Source organism: Anser anser (assembly GCF_964211835.1).
Source record: "Anser anser genome assembly, chromosome: 1".
NCBI classification, from domain to species: Eukaryota; Metazoa; Chordata; class Aves; order Anseriformes; family Anatidae; genus Anser; species Anser anser.
The window spans coordinates 133,966,436-133,985,320 of NC_139720.1; the positions used below are offsets into that span (position 1 = coordinate 133,966,436).

The 18,885-nt window shown below is 38.3% G+C and overlaps 1 protein-coding gene across 8 annotated transcripts in view; it reads left to right on the top strand.

Moving 5' to 3' along the window:
- ANOS1 (anosmin 1) overlaps window positions 1-18,885 on the top strand; it is a 142,970-nt gene that overhangs the window by 16,927 nt on the left and 107,158 nt on the right. For 3 of the 8 annotated variants that reach the window (XR_014580156.1, XM_083825295.1, XM_083825296.1), the window contains exons 2-3: window positions 10,427-10,474; window positions 12,816-12,899. Coding sequence is in view for 7 of the 8 variants with exons in the window: in XM_083825295.1 (XP_083681421.1) it covers window positions 10,427-10,474; window positions 12,816-12,899 (132 nt within the window). In the remaining variant the exon portion in view is untranslated. Of the gene's footprint in view, window positions 1-174; window positions 205-2,238; window positions 2,892-10,426; window positions 10,475-10,775; window positions 10,838-12,815; window positions 12,900-18,885 lie in introns of those variants that run through there. The other 5 variants (XM_083825297.1, XM_083825298.1, XM_083825299.1 and 2 more) reach the window with 4 other exon arrangements.

Consider the following 18,885-nt stretch of genomic DNA (forward strand, 5'->3'; position numbering starts at 1 on the left):
AGTTTTTCCATCCATTTGAGAAGGCACTACTGTAAAAAGAGAAAAGGTGTTGCGTGCTGGAGATGCAATGTTAATCAAAGCTATGCATAGTCTATATTTTCAAAACTACTGATCTATTGTTGTTTCATTGGTAGTGACCTTTGGATTTTTGCTCACTGTCTTTCTAGGAACCTACCCATGATGACAGCTTTATAAGGAATGCTGGTGTGTATCGCAATTTAGGTGGTGGTTGCTGATTTTACTTGATTGGTTTTCATAATTACTCCGATCTTTATCTTATTTTTTTCTCTCTGTGTTTTCCTTTTGGTGCATGTTAAGTTGTGGCTATACATATTTCAATGTAAACTTCAATGAGGACAGTCTGTAATAGAAATGAAGGCTGAAGATGACTTTGCACGAACTGTTTGGGAAATAATCAATGCAAGGTTTAGGTCAATACAGTTCTGTTCATACCCACCCATCCACAGCAGGAGCCTGCCGTATCACTGTGATCAGAGCTAGTGCATTACAGGTGATGGCGGCATAAGTGTAAATCCAAAAGAAAACTTAAGACTTTCTAAAAATAGTAGTGCTACTGATACTTTGATTAAATTATTTGTGATATGCATTTGCTGGTGTTAATCTAGATGTTTAAAAGTAGACTGTAGTGTTAGTCAAGCTGTTTTCCATGATAATTTAATTTTAGTTTCTATTTACAAACTGTAGTTATGTCACCAGGATCAACTGTTAAGAGCAGATCAGTTTTGTAACTTTCTTACATTCAGTCACCTCTTTAACTTAGTCACTTTGGGTTAACCAGTAAACAACATTTACTTTTCTACAGTATAAGTGTCTGCAGTATAGAAATGGATTCTGCTGAGGAGGATGTACATTTTGTTTGTTTGTGAGGGACCATGGCGACTGGTTACAGTAACAGAAGGTCTGCATATATTTGTTCTAAAATGCATTCTTCTGTTTTTCTGTTTTTCATTTTCAGAATATTGTCACATGGTTCATTTAAAAAAAAAAAGTTAAATCTGTTGTATTTACTTGTAGGATCACAGTGGAAATATATATACATACTTAACTCTATTTCTATAAAAGTTTTTGTGTAAAACACTCACCGTAAAGTTATCCAAGTGCCTGCCTGATGGATAGGTAATACATTAAAAATGACTAATATCTACTAAATAGTGTTTGTTCTCTTCTTTCATGTTGACTCCTGTCAAGTGGCTTTTTTTTTGGGTATTGTTCTGGTGGTAGGTGTTATGCTTTGTTATTTTGCCAGGTTTGGATAATCATTATTTGGTTTTATTGTTGAAATTTTGGTTTTCATTTTTGTTAACGAGATCACAGTCTAAGGAACATTCTTTATGCATCAGGGAAAAATTAAGGTCATTATAGAGCCCAACCTGCCGTCTCCTGCTTTCAGCCACAGCAAGGAGCAGCTGCCCCTCGGGGTCAGGGAGCTGGGGCCTGAGGGTGATCCCAGCACAGGCCGTGCCCTCTCTGAGAAGAAGCCCCCCAGGGCCTGCACAGGGCACGGGTGCTGGTGACAGCCCCAGGCATGGGATGAGCTGGGGCCAGGGGCAGGCAGGGGCTCCAGACAGGGGCAGAAGGAGACCGGGTGGCTGGGCACAAGGCTTCAGCATGGGGACCCAAGCCCACCTGGGAGACAGAGCCAGAGGCAAGCTACAGTGTACATCCAGGAGGCGCGACCTACAGCACTGGTGTGAGGCAGGGCCAGAGACAGGCATACCTACAGCTTAGCTCAGGCAAGGACTGATGGCCCCAGCCCTGCTGAACTGGGGTTTCTGGGTGGTGGGTCAGGGCAGGGCAGTTAAGGCCTTTTCGTGTCCTCAGGGCCTTGGCACTTGGCACACAACATCCTAACATGTAACAAGGGGGAATATACCAGCTAAATTCTCTGGAGCAGTCAAAACTAAGCTGAAACCTAAGGCTTTTCAAAAAACAATGGTAAATAAAATTGAAGATACTGCATAAATTATGCTAAGACCCCTTCTGAACGTTCAGTGTTCTTGTCCTTACACCTCAAAATGGTGTAAGCAGAAGTAGAAAAAATACAGAGAATATCAAGAAGAAAGTCTAAACATGGAATGAACCACTAGTTGCTCATGCACTTCTTACACTTTTGTTTCAGTAACTGACCCCCCCCCCCCCCCCCACTTGAATATGAGACATTGTGCTATCTGGAACTTGGTTAGGTTCTCTGTGACTATAAAATACTTAGGAATGAGCTGTTAGGGTACGTGATGAAAGCTTGTCTGCACACCCACAAAGGAGCTCAGAGAGACAATGGCAGGTGGGGGACCCCAAATCACACCCTGCCTAGCTACTCTCAGACCCATCACAGGAGCCATCAACCTATCAAATGCCCATCCCCACAAGGTCAGGGGAGGAGGAGAGAATCCCAAAAGCAGATGGAAACCTAGGTTAAGGACTCAAAGGGAGAGATGGCCTTTTTGGAGCCTCCAAGGGCTGTCTCAGGAGAACCTCAGCCCCTGTGTCCAAGCATGAGACCCATCAAGATTCAGCAATGCCAGAGCACCTTTGGAACTGAGGGGGCTGATGCCTGGGGTATGGGACACATTATGGGATACAGGGGAAAAGCATTTCAGGATTGTGCAAGACTTACTCTGAGGAAGCGGAAGGGTAAGGGGATAAAAAGGGCTGGATGTGTGTAAATAAGTGATATGCTTGTCTGTTCATGCCCTGCACCTGGTCAGCACAGGCTCTCCTAATTTCTCATTAAATTACTTAACTCTTCCTGGGTGAGGGAGTCTGTTCTGTGCATGCATGTGCATACGGCGGTCCAAGTGCCAGCAACCGAAGTCATAACAGAGGGCTGAGGTCCCATGTGTCTGTGGTGCCAGTGACTGGAATGAATGCAGGTCTGGGTGCCAGCAGCTGGGCTGGGACTGTGGGCTGGAGTGCCTGTGTGCTGAGTGAGAGCAGGTAGAGAGACCTGGGTGAGTGAAGCCACGTGCCAGCCTCAGAGAGGGACCTTGTGTTACAGAGCCTGTTTGTCTGTGGAGTCAGAGGCTGGACAGAGCCCAGGTGTGCAGGTGTGTGAGCGCTTGTGAAGAGCAAGCTGGACGAGCTGGTGGGTAGGTGAAGTTGCCTGGTGTAAATGTGCCTCTCTAGGGGTGAGAGCACAAGAGAGCTGACTAAAGGGGACCAGAAGAGTCCTGGCCATCTCTGGATGGGTCGTAAGTCTCTAAGAGCAAGACCAAAGGATTTGGCTGCTGGGTATAGTGGGAGTCACAGTCTGCTCTGTGTGTATTTGCTTGTGTGCATGTGAGATGGGCCATGCCAGCAATTGAAGTGGGGCTGTGGCTTGGGGCCTCATTTGTCCGGGTGCCAGAAACTGTGAAGACTGGTATCCAGGGGTAGTTACTGGGCAGAGCAAGTGTCTGAGCCTAGGCCCTGTTGGGATCCATGTGGCAGGTGTGTGTGTATATAATCTCAGTATCATAGAATGGCTTGGGTTGGACAGGACTTTAATGATCATTCAGTTCCAACTCCCCTGCTATGGTCAGGGACACCTCCCACTAGATCAGGTTGCCCTGGGCCTTATCTAACCTGGTCTTGAACACTTCCAGGGATGGGGCATCCACAATTTCTCTGGTCAACCTGTTTCAATGTCTCACCACCCTCTGAGTGAAGAATTTCCTCCTAACATTGCAATACAAATCTCCCCTCTTTTAGTTTAAAACCATCCTCCCTTGCCCTATCATTATCTGCCCAAGCAAAAAGTTGCTCTCCATGTTTTTTATAAGCCCCCTTTAAGTATTGAAAAGCTGCAATGAGGTCTTCCCAGAGCCTTTTCTTCTTCAGGCTGAATGTCCGCAGCTCTCTCAGCCGTTCTTCATAGGAGAGGTGCTGCAGTGCTCTGATCAACTTTGTGGCCATCTGGACCCATTCTAACAGATCAACATCCTCCTTGTGCTGGGGGCCCCCAGACCTGGATGCAGGACTCCAAATGTGGCCTCACAAGGGCAGAGAAGAGGAGGACAGTCACCCCCTTCAACCTTCTGGCTACACTTCTCTTGATGTAGCCCAGGATGCAGTTGGCGTTCTGGGCTGGAAGTGCACGCTGCTGGCTCATGTCAAGCTTTTCATCCACCAGAACCCCCAAGTCCTTCTCTGCAGGGCTGCTCTCAAGGAGTTCTTTTCCCAGTCTGTACTCATGTCTGGGATTGCCCTGACCCAGGTGCAGCACCTTGCACTTGGGCTTCTTAAACCTCATTAGGTTCACATGGGCCCACATCCTACTCAGCCAGAGGAGGGAACAGGATGAGTCCATTGGTACTGTCTGTGTTGATGTGAGTGCTCTGTCCAACTTACAATCAAAATGTGAATGCCTGCTGTAGGCTCCTCAAATAAATTGTCTGAGTATTGTTCAGGTTTGGAAGTGCTTGCTTTTTCTGCAGTATATGACAGAATTTTATATTACCTGGAGCTTCATAGTAGTAGCTAGAGTTGTCACATGGCTTAATATAGCTTAGAGCTGATGAAAACTTAACTAACCAAAGTCTGATCATTTTATATCAGCATGGAATGAAGTATCCTAATTAAATGATTTTAATGGAAACAGCTCCTGTACATGCAAACACCATGCCTGTTTATCTAATTGCGAGAAATGGTCCTGCTCGGTAACGTTCACCTAATGCTTTTTTGATTCTTGCTTTTTACTATTTCATTTCTTATTAGAGCTATTATAAAGCAACAGAAATTCCTTACAGAGAATTTAATTTTTCCTTAAGACATAGTTTATAGTGAAATAAGAAACTGTACGAAGGAACAAAATTTATGCATTTATTTATATGTCATAGGCTCATAGAACCTATTCTCCCTGGATTGAAGTCAGGGAACCAAAATATTTCTGGGATTCTGTTTTTTTTTTTTTTATGGATGGTATCATCTAATATTAATCCTTTTCTCTCCATGGCTTCTCCAGTGGATGATCTTCAAGCTTGTCTTACAGTGGACAAAAACTTAGAAGTGAAGACACTAAAAACGTATTTACATAAATTTTCCTTTAAGCAGCAGTCTTGCTTCCCAGAAGCAGACCTTGTCGTTGGACTGTATGACCTTGCTCATTCACTTATTTCTACAGAGCAGTTCAGTTTCTCTGGCCAGGTTTCAGTCTCACCTCTAACATGTTGTTAAAAAGTAATTGCAAAGGGTGCTTAAATTGCAAAGTGCTTAAATTTGCTCTTGCTTGGTGACTTCTGTGGCAAGCGTTCTAGCTGTTACATAAAAGAGTATCATCTTTTCATTTTTCATCCATGTTTTCAAATAAAAATGTGAGCCAGTTATTTATATGCAAAAGGGTAACTAAAATACCAGAGCCCAGGAGAGCTGTGTGGGACTGTGGTTCTCCTTTTCATATATCTGCTTCAAGTTCATGTTTATACTCAAGAGAAAGGCTTTGAGAAACATTTTCTTTGGCATTTCCTATCTGCTGGATTTAGTATCTCTCCCCACTAAGCGTACAGGCTTTTTTGAATTTCATTCCTAGGTGCATGCTTTGGCATTTGGAAAACGAAAAGCCTAATTTGAATTTGTTAATTCCATTCTGCACCCTCATTCCACACATTAGAGTTGAACCTAGGATCACACAGCACTGCCACAGATAAGTCCCTATATTAATTTGTGTCTTAGTGAGCATGTAGGCAGGAAATTTAAGTCAGGCAGAGTATAAGTGACATTTTAACGTAACATGTAACGTCACGCTGTTGAGTTTTTGAAAGGTTAAGGAAAATGTTGGGAACCTGTCTCTTTAAATTCATCACAGCAACAGCTATTGATTTCTGTGCTGAAGTGCTCTGTTTCGCGTCAGTGGGACACTGTCATTCGAGGGGCATATTTTTCTGCTTTTTTGTCATTTTGAAAGAATTAGGAACATCATCAGGAGAAGTCACTTCTGAGTGATAGCAGTTTCACTCAAAAGTGCACTGAAGATTGGGCAGGGAAGTAAAGTCTTCCAAAACTGATAGCAGGGATACATGTATTGTCACAGTAGATTAAATGGCTACTTAACTTTTCACAACTGATCTCTGGCACTTCAAAAGAAAGGTTATATCTCCTAACAGGTAATTGTGGACAAAGATGCAAATGAAGGAAATTCTCCCTCTCTCCCTCTCTCCCCCTTGAAAGGCTAGTTTTGAGTTGCTTGTGAAGGTTATTAAATTTCTTCCCCGGGGCAGACTGTAGATAGGTAAAGATTGATTCTTCATTGTCTCTTTACATGTAATTTTATCTTCAAGACTCTGCACAACTTTTTTCAAGGCATGAGAGGGCACAGAATACAGAGGTTTCTATTTTAACTGTTCAGGTCCAAGAACATTTGTTGTTTACCAGAAGAAAGCAAGCATGCGCATATGCTTGCCTGAAATAAAACCCAATAAAGCTGATTAGAGATACCAATTAATCAGTTTCATTGCAAGTAGAATCATAGAATCAATTAGGTAGGAAAAGACCCTAAAGATCATCAAGTCCAATCATCAACCTGGCCTACTGAGTCCCATCACTAAACCAGGTCCCTTAATGTCATGTCCACACATCTCTTAAAAACCTTCAGGAATGGCAACTAAAGGTCTCTGTTCACTTCCTTAGGCAGCTTGATCATGCTCTCCATGAAGAAGTGCTTACTAATGTCCAATTTAAACCTTCCCTGGCACAACTTTCCTTGCATCCTAGTGCTTCTCACCTGAGAACAAAGACCGACACCTTGCTACAACCTCCTTTCAGGCAGTTGTAGAGAGGTGTAAGGTCCCCCCTCAGCCTCCTCTTCTCCAGGCTAGACAACCTAAGTTCCTCCAGCTGCTCCTCATATTTGTTCTTTTCTAGTGCCTTCACCAGCTTTGTTGCTCGTCTCTGAGCATGTTCCAGTGCCTCAGTATCCTTCTTGTAGTGAGGGGCCCAAAACTGAACATCGCATTGTAGGTGTGGCTTCACAAGTGCTGAGTACAGAGGGACAATCACTTTCTTGGTCCTGCTGGCCATGCTATTTCTGATACAGGCCAGGATGCCACTGGCCTTCTTGGCCACCTGAGCACACTGCTGGCTGTCAACCAGCACCCCAAGGTCCTTTTCTGCTGTGCAACTTCCCTGCTGTTCTTCTCCAAGTCCAGTTTGCCCAGTTGAGCACAGCTTCTTCTCCTCTTTACCATACAAAGGTGGTCCTGAGAATACACTGGTGGAAAGCTTATAGACAGAAAAAGTGTTTTTTAAGTCTTGCCCAAAGACATTTCTGCATGGTGGTGTTAAGTCACAACTAAAGTCAAAGTCAAAACTCTAATTGGCATAAGTCAGGTCAGGACTGGGTCGAAGAAAAACAGATGTGAGGTAACTGAGGATGTAATGTAGGAGGATGTAAAATGCTCCAGATGAAACACAAGATTTCTGATGTTTTGAAATTACAGTTTCTGCCATGTAGGTTGGATTAAAAACAGAAAAAAAAATTACAGATGAACATTTTTTAAACTTAGGTTAGCCATTTGCTAAGATGGAGAATAGAGAAATGTTCATTTAGTATTCCAGCTTCCTCTGATAACCCATTGTTCAACACAAGCCTGTAGAATTTGCCTTCACCTTGTACAGTGAAAGAAAGATCATTCATATCATGTTTGTATGAAATTGAAGTTGCTAAACAGTACTTTTATGTTTTGCTAAACTTACTTTTTAATTCAAGTTATAATAGTTTTCAGTGGAAAAAAGAAAACATTCATAGAAATTAAACATTATGAAGAAGGAGAGCCACACACCTGGACATTTACTGCATTATTGTCTCAAGTAACAGGTATAATTCAAAAGCAGGAGTGCTTTTCCTAGTTCAGTGGAAGGCAGCAGCATAACTGAAATAAAGCGTTGAGCTGCTACGAATCTGTTATTGCAATCAGCTACCTCTGTCACGTTTTATATGAAGAAGAAAGGGGGGATAAATTGGAAGTAGCACATAAAATATTGTTTTAACATTACTGTTGGCTAGATCTGTAAATGGAGATAATAAATCCTCATATGGCATTGAGGATAATACTAAAGTATTCCCACTAGCATATGTTATTTATGGCTGTTCTAAAGTTTTATTTCTTCTATTTATGTCTCTCTATTTGAAGGGATGGGACCCGACATGTTGCTCATAGCTAGCTATTCTTATGCTAACAAATCTCAATTTTAGCTAAATTCTACAGTAATGTCAGAGAAAAGTGGTATTATAAAATCAAGTAATGATTACATAGTAACCTGCTGGGAAGATAAAACAAATGTTCATAAAACATTGACATTGAATTGTATGAACCAAAATTTTAAAATCGCTCCTAAGTGAGTTTAGAAGTGGAAAGGAGTAGATATGTCATTACATATATTATCCCCAGAGCTGCTTAGTTAATAGAGGAATGGAAATTTTTAGCATTACAGCTCATATGAAAAAACATGTCATATATAGAAGTTTTCTAAAATTCAGTTTGAAAGTAGAAGTAAAAACAGAAGTATTATTTGCATTGGTTTGGTTCTTAAGGTACAAGAGTAATATGCAAGTTTGTTTTATTTCTATTCCTGAATTTTGCAACGTGCCTGATCCAAATCTGTGTTTCTGACTTCTCACCAAATTCAGAACATGCTTAGTGTTCAAAATGCAGAAGACACTGCTTTATCTTGTATGGCTGAAACACCCAAGTTTGTAGCCTAGTTACCTTTCCCTTTTTTTTTTTTTTTTTTTTTCTACAAACCAAAGCTTAGAGAAAAATTTGGAAGGTGATTCTGAATTGACCTCGGAAATGATTCACCATTGGTATATTTTGGGAACTGTCTTAAGTGGGTGGTGCAAGAAAGGTGTCCTCAGTTAGATGACTGATCTAACTAAGTTTGTTTATTCCACTGATCTCAAGGTGGAGACAGAGAGACAGACACTGATCTCTCGGGGTAGAAGAGATCTCTCTGATCTGTTTTTTTTTTTTTTTTTCCTGTGTATGTGTGATTTAATTTAGTTGGTCCAGCAATTAACAGAAGGGTGTGCTTAGCTTAAAGCACAAGCAGCAATGATATCCTGTTCATATCATTAGAATCACTTGTGCTTAGTTAAAAGCTGGTTTCTATTCTTTGCTGTATGAGGGCTTTATTTTCCACAAACTATTGGATAGGACCACATAAATCAAAATCCATGCTGTTTTTACTTGCTGTGCTTTCTGTTCTTTTTGGTGTACAGTCTTGCATAAAAAGGGATACTCATTCTTTTTATTATTTATTTATTTATTTATTTTTATTTTATTTTTTTTTTTTTGTGCTGGGGCCAAGCTCCTGGAACAGCTGGAAGGATTTTTGGAATGACTTGAACAACCCTGGGAGCTTGTGTGAAGGCATAGCTATATACATATATGAAGACATGCACAAACACTATCTCCCCAAACATTAGCTAAGACAAAGCCACCTCCAAACTATAAGCTTCATCACTGTGGCAGCATGCCAGTGAATTCAAGCTCATACGCCTTGCTGAGAGCAGAACTGCTGTGCTCAGAGACTGGTCTAGTTGTCTTGAGTACATGCTAATGCATCTATTTCTGCCTCTGAGTTATAGTTGTTGAATATCCAGAGAATAATTTTGTCTTGTGTTTAGAAGCACACAGATAAAAGTTATATATCTGTAGTTTCCCGTAATTTTCTCTTTCGTAATTTTTTCTCTCCTATGTTTGACCCTTTAGAATCTGCTGTAGTAGAACAGGAGGTTACTCATGCCAGTTTCATATTTGTCTTTCTATTTTCATCATATTCCCATTTCCTTTAGCTTAAAAAAAAATAAAAAATTGCATGTGGTACTATATTGGTTGTCTTGCTGCAGTCAAGATAAAGGAGAGCTACAGTGTTTCCTGATGTGGGAAATGTGTTATCAAAAATTTAAACCAAAGCTGACATGGTTGACTTTTGGTAAACTTATGTCCCATTTAATCCAATTTTTTATTCACTTCAAGGCTGTTCATTATCTTTCCTTGTTAATTTATTTTAAATATTGTGTAATGCAATTAATGGGCTTTCAGTTCATGAATCGCTACTCATGCATATTGATTTCTTAAATACAGAGGTTACCTTTGTTTTCTTCTTAAATACAGAGGTTACCTTTGTTTTCTTCCTGGTAAATCTAGATAGGAAGTGTTAGGAAAGGTAGACTGAAAGGAGACTTCAATCAGTTCTCCACCAGTCTTGCTCGATGAAATGCTTTCCTAGCTCTTAGATCACTTAATGCTTGCCTGAGCCTTTTACTTAACACAAGAGAGTTGGAGTCAGGATTATTACTAATGTTGTGACACAACATCATTCTCTAAAGAGAACTGTAGGGTGAATTCTGTTTGAACCTACTAGGATGATCAGATCTATTCTTAAAAAAAAATAAATAATAATATTCATGTATTTTATATTTGTTTTTCAGAACAATGGGTCACTTGCTTGGTGCCAGAATCATAAACAGTGCTCAAAGGTATGTTCTTTTTTTTTTTTCTTTTTTTTTCCCCTACCTCATTTATAAAGTTATCTTGTTGCTCTCATATTGTCTGTAGATGAAACGCTTTTCATCTTAATCTGAAGAAGCACCTATTTATACTTTATTTGGAAATCTCAACCTGTAATGAAATATCCAAAATTAAAACCAGGTGACTTACTCTTTCAGGACAAAGGAATCATGTCTGAGGATAAGAATTAAGTGTAGTTAAGCCAATATAATTCTGCTGTTATCAGCAAATTTAAACCACCTGAAATCTGATGTATCATTTCTGTTTCAGTGTTTTTGAACATGAGAGTAAAATTGTCAATCACTTCAAAATATTCACTCCATAGCACCGAGGTATGCCAACATTGAATTTTTCTTTCAGTTTGGGTATTTATTTTTTAGCATGACACTGAATTTCTTTGAAGTGACTCTTAATACAAATCGCAATGGCTTCACTGATGCCCAAACCTATCCTGGCAAATTAACCTGGAAAGCTTAGAGGGTAGGTGAGCTAATAGTCAACTGATAGTGCAAGAATTTTTCTATGGTGTCTACATAGATGCAGCAATGATCTGGGAGCTGTTCTGGGTTGGAGTGGAATTACACGTTCTAGGCAATGACTGTTCATAAATGTAATGGAAGATGAGATGCATGTATTCATTGACTTGGAAATTTACCTGAAAATGGTGAAGAGTTTTCTCTAGTAATTTTGCCTCTCTTCTGAAAATGTATTTCTACAATAGTTTAGGCTTTTTAATCCAATAATTATTCTGTGAACGGTGTATTTCAAGTGGGATTAAAACCGAGTAGCATTATAGTGTATTGTTTTCTTAATGTAATCTATGTAAATACTGATGCTAACTACTGATTTTTAACATGACAATTTATTCTTTACATTTAAGAAGTGAGATTACTGGTTCACTGATAAAGTGAATTTAGCTTTCATTGAAGTGAGTGGGATTGGAAAAGGACCAATTTATTATTGACTGTTCCGTTGCAGGAAGACAAAACAGAGCTGACCACTTTTGTCAGTATTAAAAACTGGGTATAGCAGCATCGGTAAAAGAAGAGAGGGGAATGATTCCTATTAGTTCTGCCACACTGCTAAGAATTGCACTTCTGCCATGAAATCATATTGTTCTTGATGAAGGGGTGCCGAGAATTTGTTTCATCATAACTGAATTGCCTTTTAAGGAAAGTGTAGAGGTCTTGACCCATACTGTTGTAATTTTTTTTTTTTTTATTTGCTTATCATGGTTGCCATGATGTTTAATCTGAAAGATTTTTCAATGGTTTGTGCCTGTCTAACAAGGAACAAGTCATACAGAAAAAGTTGTCCAGCAAAAGCTGGACAGTAAGGCAGAGATTATATGAACATCTCTCTGAGTCACTCCCAAGTTCATAGAATCCACGTAAAATGGATGAAAGGGTATTATTTTAAGGGTTACCTATATTATATTAGTCTCTTAAAATCAGTGTGTGAATGATACAAATTAGTCTTATTTTATAACACAAAATGTAATGAATCTTTAAGTTTTAAATTACTTAAGGTAGCATGACTATGAAGTATATGTTATGTTTTCTTTCTGAGAAAGGTAGTACATTTTGCTTAAGTAAGCAGCTTTGCCTTCTTGAAAAAAAGAAATATAAACTTAGTCAAAATGTTAGCAGAACTGAACATTAGCAGAACTAAGGAAAATATGCTTAAGGTAAGATTTGATCTTGCGTGTTCTGCAATGCAAAATAAAACAAATGTGTTACATAACTGAAACTTTCAAAGACATGTAGAAGATGGAGTTAACCTAAAAATGCAAATTCCTTTCACTGCTGCTCAGCACGTCAGTGAAAAGATTTTATGTGATTGTGATTTTGCTAAATATCTCAGATGATGTTTTTTTAAAGGATTCTCACGGTGTCCAACCTTATTTTGTCCTGGTGGAGTTTAGCGACACAGTTTTTAAGGTGATTTCTGGTAAGGTGCAGGTGACAGCAGACATGCAGTTATTTTGTCATCAGAGGGACTCTGAAACACAGAAGCACTGTTTGCTTGCACAAGTATTTGCATGTAGCTGATACAATACTAAAAGATGATGTAGTTAATTTAGTAACTTTTCAATGATTTTGTTCTTTCATGAAAATATTTTTAAGATAGAAAAGGCACAGTGTAATCCATCTTTTTACTTGTAACATAACCAAACACATTTTTTTTAGAAAATTTTTTTTCATTCCAAGGACAAATGATATAGCCTGTAAAAGCAGAATTCCTGGACAAAAATTATAATAGTAAAACATCCAGTAGAAGGCTTTTCCATGTGTTTTTTCCTCATTGCAGGCACCTTTGATATGTGTTTTGGCTTCAGTTTGTCTAGACCTGAACTGGCAAAAAGCGGTTCCAAATCTTTCTCCATTATTCTTTGTGAGTAAGACCAGACTGTCATACAATTCTTTGGAAATTTTGTGGACACACTTATGTACATAGAATAACTGGGAAAAATATTGGAATATTTGCATACTATACAAATGATTTTTTTGTCATGGAATTCTGTGGTCTTTATTTTTAAGGACACTTCCGGAGTAGCAGATTGCTGTTCATAAGGTATTATTCAAGATCATTTTGTCAGTGAAGTACCTCTAAAGTTATTTCAAGCAATTATATCATTGCCTTCTAATATAAGTGTAGTCAACAACCATTAGTTTGAAAATGAATACCTTTGAGAACTACTAATTCAAAGAGATGCAAATCTAATGAACTAAAATGGTTGTTGCTCTCACAGGAACAGCTGTAGATTGCTACCTACATCCCAACAGGCTATTTATTTTTGTTATTTTAATGGAGCAAGTCACAAAAGGGTGACTTTGAGCACCAAAATATGCACCAATGATTTTATATGTAATTTAATTTAATAAGATCTCTCCAGTGGTCTATTTTACAAGGTAAAACTCAAGAGAGCACTTGAACGCATGCCCTCTTTTGACGTTAGATGGGTAATTTCAATATGCTAAATATATTCTTTTATAATTAGGACTGTTATATGTTCATTAAATAAATTGCCATTTTTGGTTGCAGTAGTTGATTTATTCCCTGTCATCATGCAGTCCTGCATCTTTGCTTGTACGGACTTAAGTGGAAGACTGAGGGCTTTCTTGGGATCTTACCAATTGCCCAGTTGGCTTCTACTGCAAATATGAGTATTGAGGTAAACATGAAGACTGTAGACTTGGCCTTTACACTGTAGTGAGTGAAGTTTGTCATGAACTTATTTAGAAATAAATTTGAAATCATAGTTATTTTGTCTAACTTTGTTTGCAGTTCTATTGTTTTGTTTGATCATATGGCCTTCATATTACTGCATAGTTTTGTCTTTCTCTGTTTTCATGTTTTACTCTTTTTTATTCTGATCACTCATCTCACTGCAACTTTACGGTGGGTGTTTGGTTTTCTTTTTTTTTTTTTTTAAATCACACATGGTCATGTGGTCTCAAATGACTGAGTTGTGTTTTTTGTTTGTTTTTCTAGAAGTTGTATGGAAAAAATATGTATATTTTTAAAGTCCTTTAGTTACGGTATATACAAACAAAAAATACACTTTGGTGTTGAAGTTTATTTTAAGGTTTACACATTTTTCTACAGCTTTATCTGGAAGGAAAGTGCTTGGTATGGTTGGTTAGAATTAAAATAGTGCTTGAGAATTATTATATATACAGACTAATGTATTGTATATGACAAACATCCACGTGTTCTGTTTGTACGTTGATAAATCAGTACGTTGATTAGTCCAGTAATCATCAGGTCCTGAAACAGTTTTTTTGTTTGTTTGTTTGTTTTAATCTCTTAGTAACTAATCTAATAACAAATATTTTAAGCATGAAGGTCAGTCTTGAAAACTTAATGTGCCTTTTTTTTTTTTCCCTCTGAATATCAGAGCTTTTGGATTGCTATTGCTATTGCAATATTGCAATAGCAATAGCAATCCAAAATCTGAGGTTCCATTCAGATGTGATAATGAATGCTGAAATTTATGATTTTTTTATACTTCACTTTGTTCACTGGTAGATTACTAGCAGCCTGTCAGATTTGCTGAATATTGTGAACATGGGCTTATTAGCAACATCATTAGAAACTGGAGCTGCAAAGTGGAAAGACTGAGGGAAAGCAAAATGGACTCGTTTGGGCCGGGCTCGATATGTCTTTACACACATTCATTGGATCAGAATCTATATTTCAGTCATCTCCACTCATTTCTGGGTACCACATGGATAAAAAGCTTGTTTAGGAAGAGAACGAGACAAGTAGACATGCCTTTCTTTTCTTTCACATGCACAACTGGATAAAAATCCAGCCAGCAGCTGGTTTGGCAGAGAAATGCAAAGCTGATCAGAAGCTCTGTTAAGTCTAGTGTCTGGTCAGGTGAAGCCAGCTAAAACTGGAATCTGGTAGGTTAATATACCTATGCAAATTGGACTTGATTGTTGCATTATAGCAGAATGCTTAAGTTTCATATTGCAATTAAAAATATTTTCATGGCTGTTATCACAAAAAAAAAAACCACAACCAAACAACAAAGCAAAAATAAGTAAAATAATATTTTGACATGGATTACCTGTGATATAGAAATAAAACCTACTTTGGTCTTGTTCCTCCTTTCTCCCTCCTATTAGCCATATTTTCTCTGATATCTCATTAACATGATAATCTATTCTCTTATTTCATTTTAAAGAATTCAAACTTGCTTCCAACACAGCTATTCAATTAAATTTGATACAATTTGCAACCCTCAGTTGTACTGGAAAAGTTTCCTCTAATTGACAGCATTCGGAAAAAACTTTTTAAAATTTTTTTATTTCTGGGCTTAATGGCAGCCACTGGAGAGAAAAAGGTAGGACAGTTCAGTGTTTGAAATCCCATTGGCTGAATATGCAGAGTGTCTGAAATAGAATAAAACAGTCTGCAAGGACAATTCAAATACTGCAAGGATAACAATTTTGCACTGGAGGCTTGCTCTTTTTGTACAAAATCAATAAACTCTTTTATGTTGTGTTTTGAGTTCCCCCACTGACTTCACATTTGCTGTTGAATTTAACCTTCAAATCTTTACATAATTCTCGTTTTAAAATTTTCTTTTCCTTAACCTTTCTTTTGAAAATCTTTATGTGGTCTTTTGTACCTTCTCTCCACTAGTGTCACTGTTTTGTGTGCCTATCTACCCATTTTTACAGATCTATCAAAGAATCAACCTGTTTAGGTTGGAATGGACTCTTGAGATTTTCTAGTGCAACCTCCCTGCTCAAGAAGTGTCAGCTAAAGCCAGTTGTTCAGTCCAGCCGGGTTGTGAGCATCTCCGCAGACAGACCACAACCTCTTGGCAGTCTGTTCCTGTACTTGACCACTCTCACAACGTTATTATTTTTTTCTTATGTTCAGATTGTATTTTGTGTTTTTTAACTTGTGCCCATTGCCTCTTGTCTGGTCAGTGGGCACTACTGAGAAAAGTGGCTACGTCTTCTTCGTTCAACCCCATTACGTATTTTTACCCACAGATAATATCCCCTCAGGCCTTCATTTTTTTTCCAGCTCTCTCAGCCTCTCTGCTTATGGTGCATCCAGTTCCTTAATCATATTGTGGCCCTGTTTTCTTCTTTCTTACTTCTGCTTTCTAAGCCCCAAATGACTCCTGCCTGCTGTCATTCACAAGACTCCTTCCTGTGCTTAAATCCCAATATATTCTGTCATTTTATTAAAATGACAGTGAGTATTGCTAAACTGTACGCAATCACTGTTACTGTTCTGTCCTTGCTAGTCTGCTTTTACATTGTGAGCTCCATAAGCACAGAGGCCATTCTTCTCAAGTGCTTGGAAGTGCTGAGCACATAACAGGTGCTTCCCTATAAAAACAGCAATGAGTCAAACGCTGGTGAGAATAACATGAAATGACAAAGTGTTCTACATTGATGCTGGTTTAGTGAAAAATGTATTTTGGCCCGGGGTGGGGTGGGGGCAGAATGACCGGGAAAGGCATATTAAAAGACTTTGTGAAGTAGAGATTTTTTATTATTATTTTTTTACAGTTCCTTACAAAAGTTTTTTTTTATTATTATTATTTTTTTAAGCAACTGAAAGTCAAAAGACCAGCAGGCATAATTTAAAGCTGCATGTGCAGTGGCATTTACAAGGGCTGTAGATAAATGGGGATCATCATAATGCTCTGTGAATTGCAATACAGTTTTCTTGTTCCCAGCAGTCAAGGCAGTGGTCCCTGATTGATTGATTCTGCAGGAAGGCTGAAAGGCTATTTTTGAGTTTTCAGGACTGAGAGGAAAATGTGAAAATAAAGATAAATAAGTTTACAAATGCTGCAGCAAAATAAATATACTCTTTCAAAAAGACAACCTTGATCTCTTTTTAGAATAAGGCACACTCCTGAATCCAGTCTGTGAGCAATTGTTCCAGGCTTCCAACTGAGCTCTTTCCAAAGATAATGCAGGTGGAAAGATGAGTTAATGGTTTAAACAATTAGAGATTTGATGCACTCTTCCATCTGTCAAAGCCCACTGAAATGAAAGCTTGCAGTTTTAATTTGTGCCTCCAGCATCTAACTCAGCCTGAAATGGTGTCAGTGATTTGCCCTGCCCACAGTACTGTCATTCTTATGGTAAGCATTCCGTGCACACATGCTGGGAGACTTTTATCAAACATATTAGTGTGCATTTGAGAGATCATTAGCCTGAAGTAGCTGGAACATTCCAGGTTTCTGAGCCTGGAAACTCACATCTCTGCTGGAAAGTATGTTGAGCCACTCTTATTTACACAAGAAAGCTACAGCAAGATAGGGATAGCTGTAAACTTTAAGAGGAGTAGTGGTTCTTGGTATTGTCAGTCAATCATGATTTAAGTACTAGCCATGAGAGGTGAGATAATAGCTGTTTTGATTTTTGGAAAAAGAAAAAAAAATAATGAAAATTTCCATCTTGATCTGTTAGACAGTATTTTTCTTTCATCTGCTAAAAGATAAAGTAAAACCATTTAATAGAAACAGAGTTCACAGGAATTGCTCAGATCGTTGGTGTACTGAACAGATAAAATAATCCTGAGCAGATATGAATTAAGAAGGCAGTTGTTTTGCCTATTCCTTGCATTCCTGTGGATGATTTGATTTTTTTATTATATTCATCCATAGAAAGGTAGAGGGGGCTGAGAGAACAATAGTGGTTGGATGATTAAAGCTAAAGTAGTGAAGAAATAGTTCAACTGAAGTTTCTGGACATTTTTGTTTGTGGAAATAGAAGAAAGCTTTGTGATTCAGTGTTTATGTTTATACAAACACATTAGTGTATAAATGTGCTGTGATGATAGGAATCCCTTTGTTCTTTAAGGGTCTTGAAAACTGACAAATGAACAGAGTTAAAATCCAAAGAATGCTTACAGTACTTTGTAATCCTCTGATGTATTGCTCTATATTTGTAAATATTAAACTTTATTTTTTAAGTATCAAAAAAGCAGTTTTTTAAGTATCAAAAAAACATGGGGTGTTAAAAATAAATGAAGTTTATATTCTTCACAATTGCCATGCTGAATCAATCAAGTTGGTCATCTTTCCATTCTCATACGCTGTTACCAAGTAGACAGGTAAACTTGCAGGTGTAGAATAACTTGCTGTTAGAAAAACTTACTTAACCCCTATTTCTTATTGTTGGGTGGTACTATGAAACATAGAGGACATGTCCTTTCCTAGACACTAGTTTTGTTTTCTCAGCTTTTACTGTTCATTTTTCACTGTTTGTTCAACTTACACTATTTTTGTCTTGAAGAGTAGATCTCTGGGACTCATGGAAGGTGTTGTGTTGGCCTTCACTCTGAATGGTTCTTTCGATAAGTTTCTGTCAGTATGACAAATGGTTAGAATCTAGTTCTTTTCATTTTTCTTCTGGCAAAAGCTAATCACCACCGCTGGAACCCTTACAATAGGTAGGGTGTAAAGGATCATGCTGGTTGTCTGTCGCTGAACAGCAGTTTTTCATTGATTTGGAATTCTGCTGAGTTTCTCATTGAGTTTCTCAATGGGTTTCTCATTGGTCTTCATCATGGTTACACAGAGAAGGATGGCAGTTTTGGAGCTTGCTTTTCTGGCTAGTTGTATCTGGTCCACTTGCTAATGTAGGTAAGCAAGTCTGTTTATTATGTTGTTTGAAATCTGAACTATAGAATACTGAGAAAGATGAGCCAATGCTGTGCATAACCTGCCAAAGATTAAGCAGCCTTCTTTCATGGAGAAAGGATACAAAATTGTCGTTAGCAGCTGAATTGTGCCAACACTGGCTTTGAGGATAATAGCATAGGAGTCTCAACTCTGATTTCAAAAATGCAGATGTTGGCTTTAGACCTTAGTCTTCATACTCTATACTAA